Here is a 21421-nt window from a genome sequence, read left to right on the forward strand (position 1 = left end):
GCTTCCAGCTGCTCTTGTGTTATGCGAAAATGTTCTCGCTTTAAAAAATGTTATTGTTTCTAAATGAGAAGGATTTTTTTCCAGCTTCAGCCCACACTGTTGCTGAAGGCAGCACTGCCACGTCCCCCCCTGCTCGTTCCAGATGACGGCACCGACCCGCGGGTGGTCCCCACGGCCCCCGGCCGGTGTTGGTGCGATCCCAGGCTCTGCACAGCTCCCTGCAGGCAGCGGGCCCCGCGGGTGGGCTTGTGCTGACCTTCACATCCCCCACGCACTCGAATTCTGCCCAATCTGCCTGAATTTCAGCCGGGTTCTGCTGACTTTCCCTGCCCCGCCGCAGGCGCGGGCGTGCGGTGGGTGAGTGGGTGACGCGCCGGGACATCACTGCGCGGGGTGCCCACGCTGCGGGATCCGCCGGGGCAGGGCCGGCCGGGCAGGACCCGCGGCCCGCTGGCTGCGGGGGCAAAGGCCGGGGCAGAGGGGGACGGTTCACACCAAGGCTGGCTGCACAGGGGGGCCGAAGGGCAGCGGGGCCGCTCCCCCGGGGAGCCCCGGAACGGCCGGCGCGGGGCCCGGACCGAGCGGCCGCATCTCGGCAGGGCCGGGCCGGGCCGGGCCGGGCCGGCGGAAGGCGGCCCTCAGCCCCGGGCACCGACGGCTCGCCTCGCCCCGCCCACAAGCTGCCCTCCCACCCTCCTATTGGTCGCTTTCCCGGCAGGGGGGCGCGGCTGAGGGTAACGTCACGGGAGATTCGCTCGCTGATTGGTGGCGGCAGCGGCGGGCGGCCCCGCCCCCGCGGTCCCACGCGCGGCCGGGCCCGCCCGGCGGGTACATTGTGCGCGGGGCCGGGGCCGCGCCGCGCTGCAGCCCCGCTGCCCTGCAGCCCCGCATCCTGCATCCCTGCATTCCTGCATCCCTGCAGCCCCGCATCCCGCAGCCCCGATCTCTGCATCCCTTCCACCCGGCGCTGGGGGCTTCGCGGCTCACGGAGATTTCGGCTCGGCCAAGCGACGGTGAGTGTTTTCCCCCCAGATCTGCGTTCGCGCTCCGCTGCCAGACCCCCTCCGAGCAAAGGGTTTGCTGGGGTTCGGAGCTGCGGGGACGGGGATGTGCCGGCCCCCGACAGGAGGAACCATGAGTGCTGCCCCCGGTACCGGCCCGGGGCTCGCTGCGGGTTTGGAGCATCGCGTTCCATAGGCAGGAAGCGGCGGGGAAGGGTTTAGGGAGGGGAAGGTCTTTTCACTTCTAAAGAAAAAAATTAAATCCCAGATATTAATCTCATGAATGTGAAAGCCAGGTGGCATTGCTTTTTGCTTTGGCTCCCCCCCCCCCACCCTCGCCTTTCGTCCCTATACATGTCTCAAAACTGTGCTCCAAGGGACGCAACTTCCATGGGCTCTGATGAAATCAGTTCGAACAAGCCTGTCTAGAGAAGTGAGCAGGTTCGTGTGAGTGACAGAGCTGAGCTGACAGAGGAGAAAAATAGTTCTTCGTCCTTCTCCTGTCCTCACGGGCCCCTTTACATTTAAACAAAAAAAAAAAAAAGTTAAGAGCCTTGTTTGGTAGTTGGGTTTTCTATATTTTTTTGTCTTTATTTTCTGTGTCTCTCCACTTGTAATTGTTGGGGGCTTAGACCAGCCAGATCTGTGCTTGAAAAATCTGCCCTCAGCCTTGCATAAGCAGACAGCCGAATGTTTCATACGATTCCAGTGGAGAGTCCCAGTGTCATGACTTCTCTGTTTTCCTTTCCTGGCAATCTCTGCATGTGTTCTCTTGTGATCTGCTGGAGGGATTTCCTTAGCCAGGGTGCTGTGGGCTTTTGTAGCCTTCCTCCAAACGTACCTCTTCCTCTCCAGGACAGATCCAGAGCCACATGAAAAAAACCCAAGCAGCTCTGTAACCTTTATACTTTGACAACTTCCCTTGTTTTTCCTGCTTCCTTCCTGCATCTTGTGACGCTTGTTTTTATTGAATTTACCTTGGGAGCAACCCGAGATGTGTAACACAGCCCATGTGTTCTGGTGGTGGCCAGCTGCTGCTGTTGGCTCAGCTGCTCTGGTGACAGTCTCCGTCCAGAGTTCTGAGTTCTCTTCTACTTCTCTCTGCTCTTGATCTCTCCTGTATGTTCTGCTCTCTGTCCATCTCTCAAAGAGTCTGATTCCTTAAAGCTAGAGGACCCTTTCTGGGGCCTGTCTGTTTTCCTGGTCCTGTTTTCTGCTGCAAATCAAATCTTATCTGAAAACATGTTTTGTCTCTTTTGTGTCTTTAACCCCAGCCATCTGCTCTGGCTTATCTTTGTGATAAGTCCAAGTAAAGCACTTGGGGAGGAGGCATAGGTGGAAGTCTGCTCTGCAACAGGAAGGTGTGAGGTGGCACGAGATTCTCAGACTTAAAAGCAGAGTGAAAATGCTACAGAATTACACCATAAGGTGGACATGGGAGACTGTAAGCAGCTTCAGCACTGAAGAACTTAAATTTCCCATTCCTTTCTTGCTCATTTTCTCAAGTATTTGAGGATTGTTATCTGAAGTCTTCCTGCTTCAGCATGTGTGCAGAGTGTGGTGTCCTCTCGTGTTGTGTTTGGGGCAGGCTCAGGTAACTCAGTCAGAGAAGCTGGTGTCCCAGATGTGCTCTTGCAGAGGAGTTAAGGCCAGTTGAAAATGGTTTGACTGAAGGAACAAGACAAAAGAAATTTGTGAAGGCGACAGCTTGGGGAGAGATGACAAGATACTGCATAACATGTATTCCAAATGTGTAAAAATGAGCATGAGTCTGATCCATAATATGGTTCTTTTGGCTCCAGAGGGAGTGCTGGACATGGTCTGGTATGGAGATGAGGAGTGTGTGCACATCTGTGTGCACATATGCACATGTGAATTATGATAGCATTTTTGTCCCTATGGTGGTAACCAACCGTGCCCAAAGCCTGCAGGAGTTCAGGTCCTTCTTGGCACTCAGAGGAGGTTTTAGGCAGTGTTTAGGAGGTGGATGAGTGAAACAAGAAGGGCAGGATGTGGCCATCTGTGGAGGTGGAGGAGGACAGGCAGAGTTGCGAGGTGGGGATGGAGATGGCAGCGTTACAGGGAGTGTTGAGCAGTGCCTTGGCTCAGGCATGAGTAGGTGGAGCAGGACAGGCAGAGCTGGCCCCGGGTGTCGGTGGCAGCCAGGGCTGCTCGCTGTGCTCAGGGACTGTGGCAGGGGCAGCTTTGGAGCCGTGTCAGCACTTGAACTGAGGGCTAGAATTACTGCCCACTTTCACAAAGTGCAGTTGAATTGCAGTGAGCATAGCTGGCATTGCTGCCAACAGTGGCTGCAGGGATGCTGGCTAGGAAGCATTTAGCTGTAACAAGCCACCCCAAGCCCCCTGGCCTGACCTTTAACCACCATCACATCGCTCTGTCTTTGCTTATCAGCTTTATATCCCCACAGTGACTATTAGTATCACTCCAGCCAGGTCAGACAGCTCTGTCTTTCCCCCTTTGCTTGAGCCTGGGAATGTTGCATGTCCCATAACCGCTGTCTACTTGCTGCCCATTAGGCTTTGCAAAGACTACTGGTTTTATATGATAGCCTGTCACATTGTGGCGAGGCAAATTTATTACTGTACCACACGGGCAGTCACTCTGGTTTGCTTGCAGTAAGTGCAGGATGCCTGGGACGGCCTGCTGCTGCAGGGATGCCACAGTGGCACAGAACTTGCAAGCTGAGTGTGTGGTTTGATGCTGTATGAGTACCAAAACGGAAAAATCAGAGGGTTTTTTGTTCCTTCTGTCCAGAGCCAGAGGGCAATAAGTAATGCCCTGTCTTGCAACCCCAGACCCTTCAATATCTGTCAGTGCTTTACCATCCAGTTGGGAATGGATGTCCCCCATGCCCAGCAGCATGAGGGGTTAATCCATTCAGGAGGCATGAGGACTTCCCATCTCCATGGCTCTGAACTCCGACGAGAATTGCAGATGAGCAAACCAAACCTGGCAGTTGTACCATGATCTCCTGCCTGGCAGGGGAGGGGGGAAGGCAAGACAAAACCCCAGCTTAACTGGCCAGGCCCAAAATTGAAATCCTGCCCTGACAGCAGGCAGGCAGACAGACCTGTTTGGTGTGAGCATCTGTGACAGGGCTTTTGGTCAGCCTGGCTACTGGAGCACTCGGCTCTGCCAGCCTCAGAGCTGGGAGAGTGGGAGGATCTCAATAAGATCTCTGGAGTCAGCAGCTTCTGTGGTTATTCTGGCATTAATTTGACGTATACCACATCTCATCTCCTAAACTCTCCCTGGTAAGTGGCATGTGGTTCCTCTGTGTCTGAAGTACCAAAGGCCTTTTGCCTTTGCAGCACATTAGCAAGTTTGGCTTGCTTGAAAAGGACTTCATCCTGCCCAGATGGGGCTGGGGTAGGTACTGCAGTCAAGTAGACTGTTCCCATTCTGGGGCCTTTTTGGGTATGGTTTGGAAGAGGGGATTGTGAACTCGCTTGCCTCCTCTGCAACCCCCCATTCATTTTGCAAAGCGCCTGTGATTGATCTGGCAGAATGGGATGTATTCACAAGCAGAGCTGGAGGGCAGCAGGAAGGACAAAACCCCAACACAGTCTCTGAAATGAATCACGGGCTCTGAAAAGATCCGCTGGGGTTAAGGCGTAGCTGTGAAAAGCTATTGTCTGGAGCCTGGACTGTGGCTAAAAGCATTATTTATCCCGATTTGGGTAGTGGTTGTGGGAGGGCGTGGTATTCCCAGGAACAGCAAAGCCAGTGTGCTTAGTGGTGAACATGAACTTTATTTGATTGTGTCCCAGGTAGCTCGAGAAGCTTTTTAGAGTATCTCAGCCGCAGAGTAGCAACTCCAATGCCTGATTTGCAAATAGAACTGCATGGGTTGCATGCAAAGAGGATTTCCTACAGGTATTTTTATTGTGGTTGGAGTATGGTTGCCTTTGACTCAGATGGGTGCATGTCATAGATTTGAGGCACTACAGCCCCTTTTACCACCACTTTTGTGAGACAAAACAAGAATCTCACTAATTGGTTCAGCTTGGCAATAATGTTCTGATTTTCTGTCGAGTAAGTGGCATTCAGTAGATTCTTGTGTTGGCTTTAGGCTCAGAGTGGAGTATGGGTTTAAAGGGAGGAATGGTGGGTACTGCTGAGAATGGGATATGAGAATATGAGTGGAATATGAAACTCATACTGAGTTTCTGAGACTGTATTTCAAAACATTCAGATATGTACCCGGATCTTCTCCAGACAATCTGATTCCTGGAGCCTACAGAATTGGGCTTGGAAAACCTCCCAGTTTCTGTCTGAGCCAACAGAAGGAGCCTTTCACATGGTCTCTCTGTTTTCTGTCTAGGATGTACAGGCTAGCCTCGGAAGTGAGAAAATGAGAAGAAATGATAAGGATGCCTCCCATTCTCAGAGGCTAGGGAAGGATCAGAAATTCTGCACTCAGGGGATGGAGTCAGCTGCCTTTCCTTTGTTCGCCTATTTGCAAATCTGGTTTTGTTTCAAGAGTTTGTCAGGAAGGGCAAATCCAGAGTGATACCTTCTGATTCACAGAAGTTACGTTGTCTGAATTCCAGCCTGCAGAATCACTGTTGCATCTTTGCTGTGTTAGTCATCCTGAAGAGAACAGGAACAAATTTGGCTGACACAGGCAAACCACTAAATTCACTGGAATTGCTGGAGATGAACCCGACCTGATAAGAGAGCAAAGTCTGCATGTAGGCACAGTGTGGACAGAGCTGAGGGCATGCCTGGAAGATGATGTAGTGAAGGTCCCATGCTGCCCACCTGGCAGCAGCCCAGGCTCCACACTCAACAAGTGTGATGCTGCACTAAATGCGAGGTGCAATTTTAATTCCTTTCATCTCAAGCACTCTTGACAGAAGAGCATTATTAGTGTTGAGCATTTCAAGCAACTCCAGGCTGTGTACCTGACAGTCCACTGTGTTATGCAAGGACAGGAAAATCATCTGATGACATCTTCACGTTTGTTCCTTCCCCTTTCTTGTTTTTTATGTCTCTCCCCCACCACCCTTTCCTGTTTTCTCTTGGGTTCTTCCTGCTTTTGAAGCTCAGGCTGCCTCTGAGTACATGAATGCCTGCATGTAACAGATCCCCTTTCTCAAACCTTTTGATGGTCTGCTGACAGTCTGCAGTGCTGGGAAATTGCATCTGAAACACAGCTGTATCTGGCTCTGTGTTTGACAGCGTGTTGCCTCACTACTCTTTCTCCTAAGCAGTTTTGCAAGGAGCTCTTCCCTGTGAAGACAACACAGTAGGTGACTTTTATATTTCTACTTTGCTACCCTCTGCAGTAAAAAGGGGAAAATTGGTTCTACAGCAGTAGTTTTTGGCCTGGGATAATGCTGCTGGCCTAAGCACCAGGTGGTGGAGTCCATGAGGGCATTGGAAAGGTACAGACATTTGGGATGAGAGAGCAGGCACATTACTCATTAGTAGAAAATGGATCCCACCACTTTCAGGGAGAAGTTAAACTTTGACTGAATTCAAGACAGTGCTTGACCCCACAGGGTTGATACTATGAGATGGAGAGAAAATAAAGATGAATCTTATGCCTGCTGTCACTGGTCATGCCAGGTGGGTCTGGTCTGGTTTGGAAGGAGTGTCTGTATGTTGTAGTGCAGCCCATGCATAGAGGGCCCATATGGCTTCTTGGGAATGAAACTCTGCTGCAGTGTGAGCAGCTTCGTCCAGCTCTTCTGAGCTGAGCCAGCAAAGAGCCTTACTGCTTATTTATTTACTTATTTACAGCTTGAAACAGTTTATGGTTGAATGGGGAAAAAGAAATGTGTTCTGCTTGCTGCTTCTCATGGGTGAGAGACAGAAACAGAAAGTGCCAGCTTCAGATCATGGGACTTGGAGTTTTTAGCCAGCCTTTATGATTTTGGGAGAACATTTATAAACCCTGTTGTTTTGCCCTTCTAAGCAGAAATGATCCCCTGAAGTCCCACTGGGGAGCATATTAATCACTCTCAAATCTTGTCCTCTTGAAAGCAAGCAGGATCTCAGCTGGTGATTGCAGGTAGTGAATGAAATTGGAGATTTGTGGAGAGCCTGTTGGTTTGAGATGGAGGGGGAACCCCAAGCCTGGCTAAATATAGTTCACATATCAATAGCCTTTCTGAGCTGTCCTCTCTTATGCAGCTCTTTTGTTATTGGGGACAGGGCCTGATACAGCTTCAAAGTACCTGTCTAAGAGGCACTTGGATTTTTCAAGAGGTGGTAGAGTGTCTCCTGAGGTTTTCCTAAAGGACTATTCCAGGAGGACTCTGAAAGGATGACCCATCAGCCTGGGAGGGAAAGTCTTCTGCTGGGATGTGGTTTGTAGGAAGCAAAAGGCACTCAGACAGGAGAGCTGTGATTCTTCATGTGGGGAGTTGGGCCAACTCTCTGCTTTTGTTTTTACCCTTGTTCTCTTTGCAGGCTTTGTCCTGTCCAGAGAGACTGCTGGGGCGTTTTCTTCATGAGCTGAGATTTGAGGGGTCTTTTTTTCTTGAGCCAACTCCTTCCCTCTTTCAGGATTGCTGTCTGCCCTGTCTGGATGAGTGGAAGGATTTTCAAAGCAACCTTATCTTGCTCTGCTGGAAAAAACCTGTCTTTCCCATCCTGGCTGTACAAAGGCTGCAGACAGCCAGGGGAATACTACAGCCAGCAGACAGCATTGGATAGCTGTCAAAAAGCTGATGCCCCTCTGCCCTCATCCATATGGAAGAAGGATTATTATCTGCCTCTGCGTGCAGTAAGATCCCTTTAAAAGGTTATGCAGTAGATACTTATTTTTTCAGTAACTGCATTTTGAAGGTAAAGAAATGAATGCAGCATGGAGAAATTGAAGCCCCAGTTTGTTCAGGTCGTGCCTTCTGCTGTTCCCATTGACAGGGCTGTTCCAGCAGAAGCTTCCTGCATGATGGAAGATGCAGCTGGGAGGTCTGATAACCCCCCTGGCTCTCACAGAGCAGGTGGGAGCTTGGCAGGGGCCACTGGCAGGTTGCTTTGTGTAAAATACTCCTCTTTCAGAGTGGTTCTGCTTTTTCTCTTCAGGTCAGTAGATGGGTAAGGGAGTAAGGAGTGTGGTAGGGGCCAAACTGTGCTCTGCATGCATCTGCCTCAGAGAAGTGCACGTGTCACAGGTCCAGCCTGCTCGTGGCTGCAGTTAAACATGGCTTAAATCGAAGCACTTCTGTGCACATCATGAAATTGTAGAAGACACTTTGCCTACAGGCTTCTGAGGTTTGTCAGCTGCTACATTTTGGAAGAAACCTGCGAGATGAAGTAGCTACTGCCTGCAGTTTCTGTTTGTCTGATATGGGTGAGATGATGCCAAGGGCTCTGGTAGACTGTGACATGCAGTGAGGGGAAGGGTTAGTGTCTGCCACTTTTCTGCTTGTGCCTGGCTATGGCAGGATCCAAGAAGCCCTCAGAAAAAGCTGTTTGGATGTTGCTGAAAACCACAAGCAAGGCTTTCTGGTGAGATGGCTGCGCCCCAGAGTTCAGGGGCTGCTTTACTTTCAGTTTAATGGTCTGTCTAGCCCTGCTTGTCTGACCAGTGACATCCGGTGTCTTAACCCTGCTCCAGGAGAGGCCAGGTAAAGGAGCTGTGACTGTGGCCTCTTTAGCTTTCAAAATTCCAGCTTTGCTGGGGGCCAGTTGGTGACAACATGATAGAAAGAGCAGTGCTGGTAACTGGATTGCAACCTGCCAGTTTATTCCCTGGATATTTTTCAATATGTATAGGATATAAATATTATTTGTCTCCAAGTTCCCTGGGATAGATATTTGATACTGGAAGCCTGAGATTTGAAATATATTGTGTGTGTGTGCACATGTGTGATATATGTATGTGTCCTTATGTGTATGTATATATAAAAAATGGCTTTGCTGCAGCTTTTATATAGACGTTTCAATTTCTAAATGACCTGCTCCTTCCACTCTGAATAGTTGCTTTTAATCTTAGTGGCAGAAAAATCATTGCTGCTTTCCTGCAGTCTCTGTGTTTGTTTCCATAGCTATCCTATATAAATTGCTTTTTTTTTGTGCATAAGCAAATCAAAGGTTAATTCTGAAAAGTTGACCTGAGCTGTGAGCAAAGAAGGCAGTAGCAGTGGCAGGGTGGTTTCTGAGGTTGTAGGAATAGGAACCTAAATCAATAGCTTTTAGCAGACTCATAAATGTTTCATTTGTATTCCTCGCTTCAGCGCCGACATGGGAATCCATATAACCCCTTAAATTAGTGTTGTTCCTGCTCTGGGTGTAGATGTTGGAAACATTTCCTTCAGATGCACTTCAAAGTGCTGTTCCATAATGGCGTTTTCCTTCCTGTTTTGGAGCCTTGGTTCTGCACAGCCTCCAGTCATGAGTGAAATGAGCTCGTCAGCCTCTATCCCAAGCTGCAGGAGTTTGAGCCATGGACATGGACACATCCCACCCAATTACCCACATCAGTGTTCCTGCCCCCGACTTGGAGGCTGAGTAGGAGTTGTGGCTGCTTGAGCAAGCTGTTGTTTCTGCATGGAGAAGCACAGAGAGCTTTCCCTGGACTGTGACACAGCCCCGAGGAATGAGTGAGGCCTTGAGAAGACCAACCTCAACAACTCTTGGCAGTGGGTGGGGAAGGAGCAACATGCCCACAACTGTTTGTCTAATTCAGACTCTTTTGGAGGTGCTGGAGAGGCAGGGGCAGGAAGCTCATGAGCAGAGCCTGAGTCAGGCAGTTTATCTGGCCATCTGCCTCCTCCTGAGGTCATCCACCCATGGAGTGTGGGAGGGTTGAGCAGCTCCAGGTCACTGCCAGGTCAAGGCTGTGACCTGCCGGCAGCCTGGGAGCGCTGCGTCCGCTTTCTCAGCACTTTGTGGTTTCCTCCAAGACCCCAGGGCTGGCTGGGGAGGACAGGGCTCATCTGCAGGCCTTGTGTTTGCAGAGTGGAAAGACCCTTGAGAAACCCCAGGCCGTGAAGAGCAAGTTAAAAAAAAATCCTATCCAACCAACATCGACTAAAAGAACCCAACAAAAACCCTTCTCCAACTGTCTTGTCTAAACAATTCAGTGACTGGAATGAAGGTTGACCCCATTTTGATTTTTTTCAGGTTCATTTTTCAAACCTTGGGACAACTTCTGTATTAACTTCTCCTGTAAGAGAGGGCTGTGCATGTGTATCTGTCTACTTTAGTTACATGGGGAACAAAATACAGCTGGCTAAAGTATTTTGGAGTAAATTACTTGGATTTTATCATCTAGGTAGTATTAATTTGATTAGTCCAAAGGGGTTTTCTTCTACAGGGAAGGATTGGTATCAGGTAGCACTTAAGTGAAATAGTAGCTAATAAAAGCCTTGTGTTTGATTCTGCCTGTCTGGTAAAAAAAGCATAATTTATGTATTTCTTTTGTATTATTCTGATGAGACTCTGTTCTGAAAAATGTTTAAGTCACATGAGGTATCTGGTGAGTTTTATCATCAAAAAGTGCAACAAATGGGTTTGGTAAAATTGGCTTCTGCTGGTAATTAAATATTTTGTAAATAAAACCTGTAGCAGTTGCTTTTCCTACAGACCTGCAGTAATCTACATAAAAATCAGAAGCCGAACTTGATTTCTGCTGAGCCAAGAACAGACCAATGCCCTTTATCCCGGATAGTCTGCTCTCTCTATGCTTTTTTCTAAGGAAAAATAACTCTTCTGTGGTTTGCCAATACCCTCTGGGGGCTGTTGAAACAATCTACCACCAAGTCTGGGGTTTAATTGCCTCACTTTGTTGCTCCTTTGTTGAAACCAAAGCAGAATTTCCCCCTTCACCCCTCTCTGCCTTCCCGCCCTGCTCAGCCTGAGTTAAATTTTCTGGAGGATGTGAGGGTGCAGGAGGAAAGGGCTGTGCAAGGCAGGAGCTACAGGGATGTCACCTGGTGCTTTGAGGTCCCCTGGATAACAAATGTTCTCCATGCCTTATATCAGTAAGGACAAGGGGATAATGGTTTCCCTGTTTGTCTCCCTGCAGGCAAGAGTTCTGCCACCATGTCTGTCAGCGTCCATGAGAACCGTAAATCCCGCACCAGCACCGGCTCCATGAACATTCTGCTTTTTCACAAGGCCTCCCACCCGGACTGCGTCCTGTCCCACCTGAACACGCTGCGGAAGCACTGCATGTTCACTGATGTCACCCTTTGGGCAGGGAACAGGTCCTTCCCGTGCCATCGGGCAGTGCTGGCTGCCTCCAGCAGGTACTTCGAAGCCATGTTCAGCAACGGCCTCCGGGAGAGCCTGGATGACGAGGTGAACTTCCATGACAGCCTCCACCCCGAGGTGCTGGAGCTGCTGCTGGACTTCGCTTACTCCTCTCGGATCATTATCAACGAGGAGAATGCTGAGTCCCTGCTGGAGGCTGGGGACATGCTGCAGTTCCATGACGTCCGAGATGCAGCGGCTGAGTTCCTGGAGAAGAACCTCCACCCTTCCAACTGCCTGGGCATGATGCTGCTCTCGGATGCTCATCAGTGCCGGCGGCTCTATGAGCTCTCCTGGAGGATGTGCCTGGTCAACTTTGAGACTGTTCACAAGAGTGAGGACTTCAACAACCTCTCCAAGGACACTTTGCTGGACCTCATCTCCAGTGATGAGCTGGAAATCGAGGATGAAGAAAAGGTCTTTAAGGCTGTCATGCAGTGGGTGAAATACGATCTGGATGAACGGAAGGCTTATCTCCCAGAACTTCTGAGGAATGTTCGTCTGGCTTTGCTTCCTTCTGAATGCCTCAAGGAAGCCTTGGCTTGCGAGGACTTGATCATGGTGGATGAAAGGAACAAGCTTGTCCTGGATGAAGCTATTCAGTGCAAGAAGAAGATCCTCCAGAACGACGGGGTGGTCACCAGCCCCTGTGCCAGGCCTCGCAAAGCTGGGCACACCCTACTGATCCTGGGAGGACAGACCTTCATGTGTGATAAGATCTACCAAGTGGATCACAAAGCGAAGGAAATTATTCCTAAAGCAGACCTGCCGAGTCCACGGAAGGAGTTTAGTGCCTGTGCCATTGGCTGCAAAGTGTACATCACTGGAGGCAGGGGCTCAGAGAACGGCGTCTCCAAAGATGTTTGGGTTTATGATACTGTGCACGAGGAATGGTCCAAAGCTGCCCCAATGTTAATTGCTCGGTTTGGGCACGGCTCAGCCGAATTGGAAAACTGCCTGTACGTGGTCGGTGGACACACCGCAGTAGCTGGAGTCTTCCCTGCATCTCCTTCTGTTTCCTTGAAGCAAGCAGAGAAGTACGACCCCATATCCAACAAGTGGATGATGGTGGCTCCCTTGAGAGACGGCGTGAGCAACGCTGCGGTGGTGAGCGCCAGGCTCAAGCTCTTTGTCTTCGGCGGGACCAGCATCCACCGGGACATGGTGTCCAAAGTGCAGTGCTACGACCCGGCCGAGAACCGATGGACCATCAAAGCCGAGTGCCCACAGCCCTGGCGCTACACGGCGGCCGCCGTGCTGGGCAGCCAGATCTTCATCATGGGAGGGGACACGGAGTTCACGGCCGCCTCCGCCTACCGCTTCGACTGCGAGACGGACCAGTGGACGCGCATTGGGGACATGACGGCCAAGCGCATGTCCTGCCACGCCCTGGCCTCGGGGAATAAACTCTACGTGGTGGGAGGTTACTTCGGCACCCAGAGGTGCAAAACGCTGGACTGCTATGACCCCACGTCAGACACATGGAACTGCATCACCACGGTGCCTTACTCGCTCATCCCCACAGCTTTTGTCAGCACCTGGAAGCACTTGCCCTCGTGATGAGGGGCAGGGCTTGGGGGCTTGTTTCCAGGAGGTCAATGAAGGTAAGGGTCTCCTCCTCTAAAATTAAAAAATTACTGTCTTGCCTCAGTTGTATCTCCACACACCACAACCTGTGCTGAAGCTGCAGGTTCCAAGTTGCTCATGAGGTTGTTTTATGGCAAGAGAACATTTAAAAGTGGGATGCAGAGCCAGGAAAGAATAACCAGCTCTGCAGTGCTCTAGTGTATGTCTAGATAGTTCCAAAGCTTCTCTTATTTTCAGATGATCCTCCCAGTATCTTAAGAGATAAATCTACATAGATGGTTGGGGCTTCGCTCCCTCTGCTCCAAGGTAGCTGGATGTGCCAGCATCACCCTTCTGTGGGTGGGTGGGCAGATGTTTCCACACTTGCTCTCACCATGGAATACATCCTGTTCTCATGCAGTTGAGGGAGTTAAGGTTCCTAAAAACACTTGTATGTGACTCCTGGGAGATGCTAGGGCAACAAGAGCTTTGGAATGTCTCAGTAGTTTGATATTTTTGCTGATTTTCTGGGTGATCTGTTTAGAACTGATGAATATGTAGGCAAGTGACCCTTGGAATGCCAGCAAATCCTGGTTCTCTTTTTATGCTCTGTATTTACATTTCAGTGGGTAGCAGAAGCAAAAGCACAGAAGCCACGGTGCATTTGATGGTCTTGGTGCATTTGATGGTCTTGGTGTTTATTTATCATCCAAACTGTTGCTTGTTAAATCAGAACTTCTGAGACTACTGTGTCAGACCTGAGTGGGAGGGAAGGGGTTTTGTAACCAGAAGAAGAATGTGTTTATCAGTGTTTTGGGTTGTGTGAGAAAAAGAAAGTTGGTGGAAACCCATGATGTCGTGTCTCATTCTGGCACTCTGGTTTTCTCTTGCTCAGGGAAGGTGCTGCCGCAGTGCCCCTGGTTTCTGGTTCCTCCTCTCTCCTCCTCACTGGGGTGTTTGGTTGCCATTCTGGTTGTCAGTGTGGCTCCACAGGGCTTTGCATATCCTCACCAACCTGTGCTGAGATGCAACTGGCTTGGCACAGCCCAAAATCTCTTCTCAACTTGCATTGCAACACTTGGATAGCATCATCTTCCCAGGAAGTCAGTAACACCTCTGGTAGCTCAGTGTGCAGGTTTCTCAGTGCCAGCAGCACACACAGCTCTGCTTTGGTGGTTGCAGCCTACATGCCAGCTCAAGGAGCTGGTAAACCCTCTCGTATGGCTGTGGGATTGACAAGCTTCACTTGCAGTTTTATTTGGAAAGTGGAGACTGTGGGGAGGGAAATTCTTCCACAGACTCATCAAAATCCACTTCACTTAATACAGGGAAGAAAGAATGCTGCCCAAACCCTGTAACACCCTCTTACTTCCCTGCTTTCCACTTGGTGTGGTTGGTGTGCCTGGGAGCCGCCCAGTGGGTGAAATTGCAGGCACCTCCCAGTGATGATCTTTTTTGATGCCAGATGGGAACCAAGGAGGAGTTCCTGGCACCTAAGCCTGGCACCTAAGCCCAATGTGACCACCTTTTTGCTCAGGTGGGAAAAAAAATCACCCAGGGCATTATACTGGCCTTTGTGAAACCCTTGATTTTAACGTGGTTTGGACCACCATGAGAGCAGGGCAAGAGTGGAAAGGGTTAAAATGAGACCTTAAAGTGTTCCCAATACTGGAAGATAATGGCCTTTCCAAATTCTCCTCCTCAGGCGTTGCCTAGCATCTGTCACAGTGGCTCAGTAATCTAATTAACTGTCACTTGGCTATTAAATATTGCAGCAAAGACTGTGAGGACTCCATCATTTTCAGCTCAGGTCAATGGGGCCTCCCTTTAAGAGCCATCCTAGAGCTGACAATTAATTTTCTCTGGTAGCAGATGCGTCTGAATATTAAAGCTCAACACCAGGCACATGGCTGGGAGTAGGAACAGGGAGTAGTTTGAGATAGGAGTTGATTCCTCAGCCACTGAATAAAAAACAGTCTTCAGAGTCACAGTGATGTTATTTTCCTCGCCTAACTTTTTTCCTCTGTACTGTATTTGGGTTGTTCAGACCTAATAAATAGCTTTGTGGGGGTTGTATTGATACTTCCCCCCCCCTCCCCCCGTAACTGGGAGCCTGACACAAGCACAGAAAACTAGGAACTGCAAATAAAACTGGTGAAAAGTCACTGTGTGAGGGTTTTATGTGCATTTTTGGCTCTGCCTCCAGTCTTCAGTTAAAAGAACTATTTAAAATACACGCAAGCTCTTGCCAGAAAGAATGTCTGTCCACGTGATTTTTCTAGAGTGTTTTTTGTTTTTTTTTTTTAGTAAGTCATTGTTACAGCCTCAGCCACTGTGGCAGCTCTGTACATAAAGCACCAAGATGGGTGAGTGAATGTCCCTGATGTGCACGTGCTGCCCACACTGCAGCAGCCACGTCCCATGGGCCTGCCTTGGCTGTCCTGGCTGTGCAAAAACTGAGCTTGGGAGCTGGGGTAACTGGCTGTAGGATCCTATGACTGTGATCCAGTTCATCCCATTGTCCTATTGGAGGTCTGGCCAAAGGTTTCCCATTATGGACGGTCTCTGCTCAAACACCTGATTTGGTCCTTATGGGATCCTTCTTCAAGCAGGGATGTCCAGAACGCAGGCTGGCCAGCACCTGCCCAGGTTCCTATGGAACTGCCTCCCCTCACCTGGAAAAACTCAGGAGCAGAGCAAGGTGGGCTGGTGGGGAAAGGCCTGGGCAGTCACATGGCAGGAGACAGTACTTTGTAGTCACGGGAAAAACAACCTCCTGCCTTATAAACTGGTCCCTGAAAACCAAACAGTCTGTCCTTGACAAAGGTTGATCATAAACCACCCAGCCTGCTTTTCATATAAAGCATTAAAGTGATCAGCTGGAAATGCTTCCTCGAGGGCATGGCCCTTGCCCTTCCCAGACAGAGCAGGGACACCTTTCAGCAGAGGTCCCAGCACTGCTGCCAGGGAGGCTGTGTGACATTAATTTAGTGCTTATTGCCCACAGTTAATTCCAGGGATCAAGTGTGATTAGCAGTATGAAATGTGAAAGCCTCATCCCCTCCCACCCATGGTGGTGGAGCCATAGGGAGGCAGAACATGACAAATGAGCATTTATAAAGACTCTGTGTTGATAAAGACCAATACAGCCCAGCCTGGGGGAGGGTGGTGAGTGGTTTGTCACAGGGCTGTGCAGAGACAGTTGATGGGGACAACTCAACCCCTACCCAGAGGTGACTTCAGGCAACACCAGGAACAGGTTCTCCAAGCTGCTTGTCTCCACATTAAAGTGGCTTCTCCAGACTATCTGTCCTGTGGGACACACTCATTTTCACGGGGCAGAGTCACAGATGAGGGTGGGATGGTCACTCCAGATTGCATGGTCCAGCCAGGGAAGGTGAATTGGAAAGGGGAGTCACTGCATCCCTCTGTGCTGCCTCCTGAGCCTCAAATGCTCTGCTGGGGTGGAGACGTTGGAATTCCCATCTCCAGACAAACAGGACAACCCAAACCCTGTAGCATCAAGGAGCCAGGGTTTCCCCTGCCCAGAGGTTTCTAATCAGGTGCTTTTTAGCTCCTGTAGGAGACTCCTCACGGTCTTCACTATAGGGAGCAGAGGCTGGTGACTGGATACTGCTCAGGCACTGATTCCTGGGACACATCCAGAAGCTCAGAGTTGATTTTGGGGCTTCCACTGGAGCCCTTTGGTGCGCTTAGCTCCTGTGAGGGCTGTGGGTGGCACCAGCAGCTGGTGCCTGCCTTGGGGTGGGTGCTCAGTGACTGAGGCTGAAGGTTTTTGAGGCTGTTCTGGCTCTTGAAATCTGGACTTTGGCCCCAGAGCTCCTGCAAAGATTCAGGCCGTGTGCCAGGCCCTGAGCTGTATTCCGATACCACACTCACACTAGGAATTGGGTCAGTTCCATGGCTTTTCCTGGTTATTATATTACAGCTTAGATAACAAGCCTTTTGCAAAGACACTTTTACAGCTGTCTGGTGTGGCTCCCTTCCACATGGAGCAGTGCTTTCACCTTGCAGTGTGCATCATTCTCGGCTCCAACCACGGAGCCCTGCTCACAGAAAGGCACCTTCCCATGCCAAGACCTGTGTACCTGCAAAGAGCAGCCCGAAAAAAAACCTCAGGATAATCTCCTGGCTCCTAGAGGCTGCTGCTCACCTGCATGCTGCTGGGGTGGGTGGTTGCTTGCAACCTGCTGGAATTCCTGGAACAGAGTCACAGCTGGTTTCTCCCTGTGGCTCCTAGGGAAACCCATTTGCATGTGTATAATAGCGAGGCTGGATAAACAGGGATTGCAGTTTCTCTGCCGCTGCTGCTCTTTCCAAGTGACTGGTTGTCTCTGAAGCCAGTTTATCAGGCAGTGTTGGAAGGGAGTGGCTGGCCTGGGGAGGAAAGTCGATGAAAATCAGGCTTTTCCTAACCCTGGGCAGATGGAAACATGTGCAGTCTGAGCTTGGCCCCAGACTGTATTAATCAACCCCTTGGAAATGTCAGTGATACGGATGTTTTTGGAGAAACCTGTGGAAAAAGAGAAAAAGGGTCTTTTTGTTTTGTCTGTTCCAGTTTTTGGGCCCTCGTCCCTGCCCTAAAAAAAAAAAAGAGAGTGAAAACTTTTCCCTCAATTTTTCATTCCTTTGTGATGTCCACTGAAGTTTGCCACCCAGCTCTGAGCCCTCCCCAGCTGAAGACCCCCTCTCCTGTCCTGCACAAGCCAAGAACAGCCTGGCTCCTAAAGAAACCAGCTGCTTTCCACCTCCACCCACCTCAGGGAGTTGGGGTGGAGGCCACCCCAGTGAGTGCCCTGTGCTGAGCTGAGCATCACATCAGTTAATGAGCTTTCTCTTTCCTTCCCCAGATGCCAGTCACATCCACGTCCCCTCTCTTGCGGCTGGAGCCGGTGCAGTGGCCGAGAGCCTCCTGTCCTCCCGCACAGGACTCCGAGGCAACTTCCACATCCCTTCCTGACACCAGGAGTGTGGCACAGCTGGGACCCCACTGACAGCATCACACCAGGGGTCACCAAGGGCTACCCAGCCCCACCACTGGTCACTGGCCACCCTGCAGGGGTGGCAAGGAGCCGAGAGCACTGCCTTGCCAGGCACGGGGATGGCTTGTGGGCTCCTCTGGACCAACAGGGCTGGGAAGATGGAGCCTGCATCCCTCAGCAAACATGGCTGGGTAGCTCTTTTTGTTACTCAGCTGAGGGGGGTTAAGAGATATTAGTATGTTTTTCTCTAAGGCAGTGAACTTGCCATTGGCACAGCTTGCTGCTTGGGTGACTTGGAAGTGTTTGTTAAAAGGGAACAAGGTGAGAGCACCTGCCTCTCCCCATCCTCTGGCCATTTCATGGAGGCAATGGCTATTGAAATATTAAAACATAGGAGCTTGGGATGGCTGCCAGCAGCACCAGGTACTGTGACAAAACAGGGCAGATGCCTTTTGGTTTGTACTTCGAGCCTTTTAAATTTTCCCCCCACCCCTTTCCTGGCTGCTGTGATTTGGTCAGAGGCCGGGTAGCTCCCCACACACAGCTGCTGGGAAGAGCACGGGGCTGTGTTAGTGTGCCAAGGCAGCAGCACTGCTGCTGAGATATTCCCCAGATAAAGCCCACTGTGTGCTCAGAGCCGGTCTGCTGAGCTTCCCTGTGCGTGGGTGAGGCTCTCATTAGCAAAGGAGCAGAAAAGTGGGTGCAGTGGGGAATGCTCGTGCCTTGGGAAGGGGCACCTTGACTCCAACAAGGCCTCAGAGGGAGAGCAAGAGGATTAGGGTAGCATTGCAGGGTGGGCTGGGGAGGGATCCCCCTCCTTCCTGCTGCACCCCACATCCAGGCTTCCCCTTGGAGAGATGTGAGCGTTTCTGACTGTGCTGCCTGCCAGCGGTCGGGCTGAGGCTGCCCCAGGTTATCCACGCATGCTGGCTGCCAACTCTGTTTGGGATTATGCATCCAAGAGCTGTCAGCCCCAGCCATTCCTCATTTTGCTGTGGAGGAGGGCACGTGGATTTCGGCTGTCAGTACAGGCATGCAGCTCCTGACTGGGCTCTCTGGGGCTGCCCACTGCTGTGGACTGGTCCTGCACAGCATCCTGCTTCCCTGCACAGCAGATCTCCAGATTCTCCAGGCTCGCCTCTCGCCCCTGGATGAGGCTGGGCTGTAGCCCGGCCAGCTGAATGATGCAATGCCATGAAAAGCCTTGACACAGCTTCAAACAGCAAAGGTCTTTTCGGAGCAGCGGGTGCCCGTTGCTGCCGGGAAGAGCACACGCTCTGCACAGCCAGTCTGCAATGTGTTGGATGACGTTTATTTACATCTCCTAGGCTTTTTTTTTTTTTTTCCCCCTTCAGCTGCTTGTGAACTTTTAATAAAAATGATGATCTGGGAAACTGTTTGTGTGTTTTTCACAGGAGTCCTCCTTCTTAAGTAAGTTGGATTTAGGTCTAATAACAGGGCCGAGGACTAATAACAGGGTTGGAACTCCATGGGGTGGTTCACAAACAGCCTCCAAAGCAACCAGCCCAGCTGTAATTATTATTGCTTCAGTGCTTGGAAAACTGAGGCACGGTGTCAAGTGTCTTCTCCAAGGTTAATGGTAGATCTGGGAATAAAGTCCGGGGCTCCTCATGTCCTGAGGACATCATGTGGCTCTCCATGGCTGCTCTCACTCAGCTTGTCCATGCCATGATTTCAGGAGAACTTGCAAGTCTGCAGTGCTAGTAACACCTGCCAAATAGGTTGAGGGGCCCAATGCAGACACAGCCGTACTCCTGCAGGGACAGCCAGTAATTTCTAAGGAAGACAAGAATTCATGCTTCTGTTTTCCTTATTTGCCTTCTCTTGGCTGCTGCAGCTCCTAAGAAAGGGGCCTATTGACAGGAGAGATGGGCTTTCCAGCTGGAGCTCCTGTCCACATTTTCTTCCATGTGCATCTCTCCCCATCCCAGAGGAGCTCCCAGAGGCACAGGGAGATCCAGCCCTGCTCTGGGAACACTCTGGGAGGGTTTTCTCTCCCTACAAGACCAGCAGCTCCAGCTGTGCTCAGGGCTGGGACGGTGGGAGCATTGCTTAGAGCAGTGAATTGGCACTAGGCAAATTTGTATTTGCCTCCTCCTCTGGTAGCAGGGGCTGTTGGGCTTGGGAAGCAAACCTTTCTATGGGTGTTACACAGGGTCTCAAAGGGATTTGGAGCCTGAATTTTTGAGCTGCAAAGGAGAGGGGATTTGTCCCCTTGCCTGCGGGAGCTGGGTGGGCAGCAGCTTTAGTTGATGTGAGCTGGGTAGATATGAGTGTAAGGCTCCACAGAAAAAGCTCATTAAAAACCCCTTTGGAAAACCAATTCAGGGTAGGAATCACTGTTTGATGAGCAGGAGAAGGGGGAAAAAGAGGAGGGGGGGATGTGAATGAAATCCCCTATAGTTCTGTTGATTCAGGTTTTATATGGGACTCTGGGACTTTAAATAGCAGCTGAGGAGGCTTTGCAATAGGCTTGCTTTGATATGAGCCATGCAGAGACCTGCTCTTTTGTATTTATTCTGGAGCTTGCCTGAGAGACAATTCAAAAGCAATCAGCAGCTGCTGTGACAGCAGCGACCTGTTGCTATGGAATTAAATGTAATGAGAAATACAAAGGTTTCTTGGTTAGCAGCAACAGAACAAGGGGAGCAGGAGATAGAAGTGGATGTAACAGAAAAAAGCTACAGCCAGAGCGGGGCTGGCATTTAAATGGGAGGTACAGGGGTAGAAATGTAAATGTGATTTGTTTTCCTTTTCTAAAAGAGCTTTTTTCGCCATCTCAGCAGGTCAGGCTCAGCTTTGTCTGGGAGCGGGCACTTGGGAGAGAGTCCTGTCTGGTGGTGTTACTGGAGCTGTGTGTTCCCAGGCTCCCGGGAAACAAGCCCACACTCTATAGCCAGCCCTCGCTGTGGGGTGTCAGGAGCTCAGACATCTTCCCCAAGAAGTGCCAGAAGCCTGACAGGGAGATCCCTGGAGGAGCAGGGGGGCTCATCCCACACCTCCCTTGTTTTGCAGGGCCCAATCCTATGGGAGAACTGGGGTAGGATACAGCTCCTTTCCACCCACCCTCTGGCCCTGGCTGGAGCCTGGCCCATGAGCTCTCTTCACCTCAGTTCCCCAGCTCAGAACCAGGGTTCTTGCTTCTCACTCCAAAAAACACTTGGGAGGGGAGGGCAGAGAGATGCTTGGAGATGGAACCAGGCAGGCAGCTGGCATGATCAGACTTCCATCCCCAGGGCCTGAGCATGCTGAACGCCCTGGATGCAAAAGGCTGATACTGCTCTATGTCTTCTTTAAATGAAACTCAGAGTGCCTTTTTGAGTTTTAAATACGCATTTTCCCAGCCTGACCCCAGCTGTCCTTGAAATAATACTGCTTTGCAGTGAAGCCCTGCAGGGAATTATCATCTGAGCCCACTCCCTTTGTCATGAGAGTCAATTAAAAGCAGAGTAGCTGGTGATTTAATAGCGCTGGTGTCTGAGGGAGCCCCACGTCCATCCAGAGGCCGACTCTGGCATTTAAACACATAACTGGAGAAGAGGAGCACTTTTTTCCAGCTATCCAACATGTTTACAAATCCATCCATCTCCATACAGA

General features: G+C 50.6%; 1 protein-coding gene across 3 annotated transcripts in view; it reads left to right on the top strand.

The window, feature by feature from the left end:
* Positions 1-847: 847 nt before the first annotated feature.
* Positions 848-21421, top strand: part of KLHL25 (kelch like family member 25) — a 31330-nt gene continuing 10756 nt past the window's right edge. Inside the window, exons 1-3 of one of the 3 annotated variants that reach the window (XM_066196720.1) lie at positions 848-1013; positions 11008-12838; positions 17672-19200. In XM_066196720.1, the coding sequence (XP_066052817.1) occupies positions 11025-12794 (1770 nt within the window). In that variant the 5' untranslated portion in view covers positions 848-1013; positions 11008-11024 and the 3' untranslated portion in view covers positions 12795-12838; positions 17672-19200. Of the gene's footprint in view, positions 1014-6253; positions 6274-11007; positions 12839-17671; positions 19201-21421 lie in introns of those variants that run through there. The other 2 variants (XM_066196721.1, XM_066196722.1) reach the window with 2 other exon arrangements.

The sequence above is a fragment of the Chamaea fasciata genome, unplaced genomic scaffold (genome assembly GCF_029207755.1).
Source record: "Chamaea fasciata isolate MVZ Bird 193981 ecotype frontalis unplaced genomic scaffold, bChaFas1.0.hap1 SCAF_14, whole genome shotgun sequence".
NCBI classification, from domain to species: domain Eukaryota; kingdom Metazoa; phylum Chordata; class Aves; order Passeriformes; family Sylviidae; genus Chamaea; species Chamaea fasciata.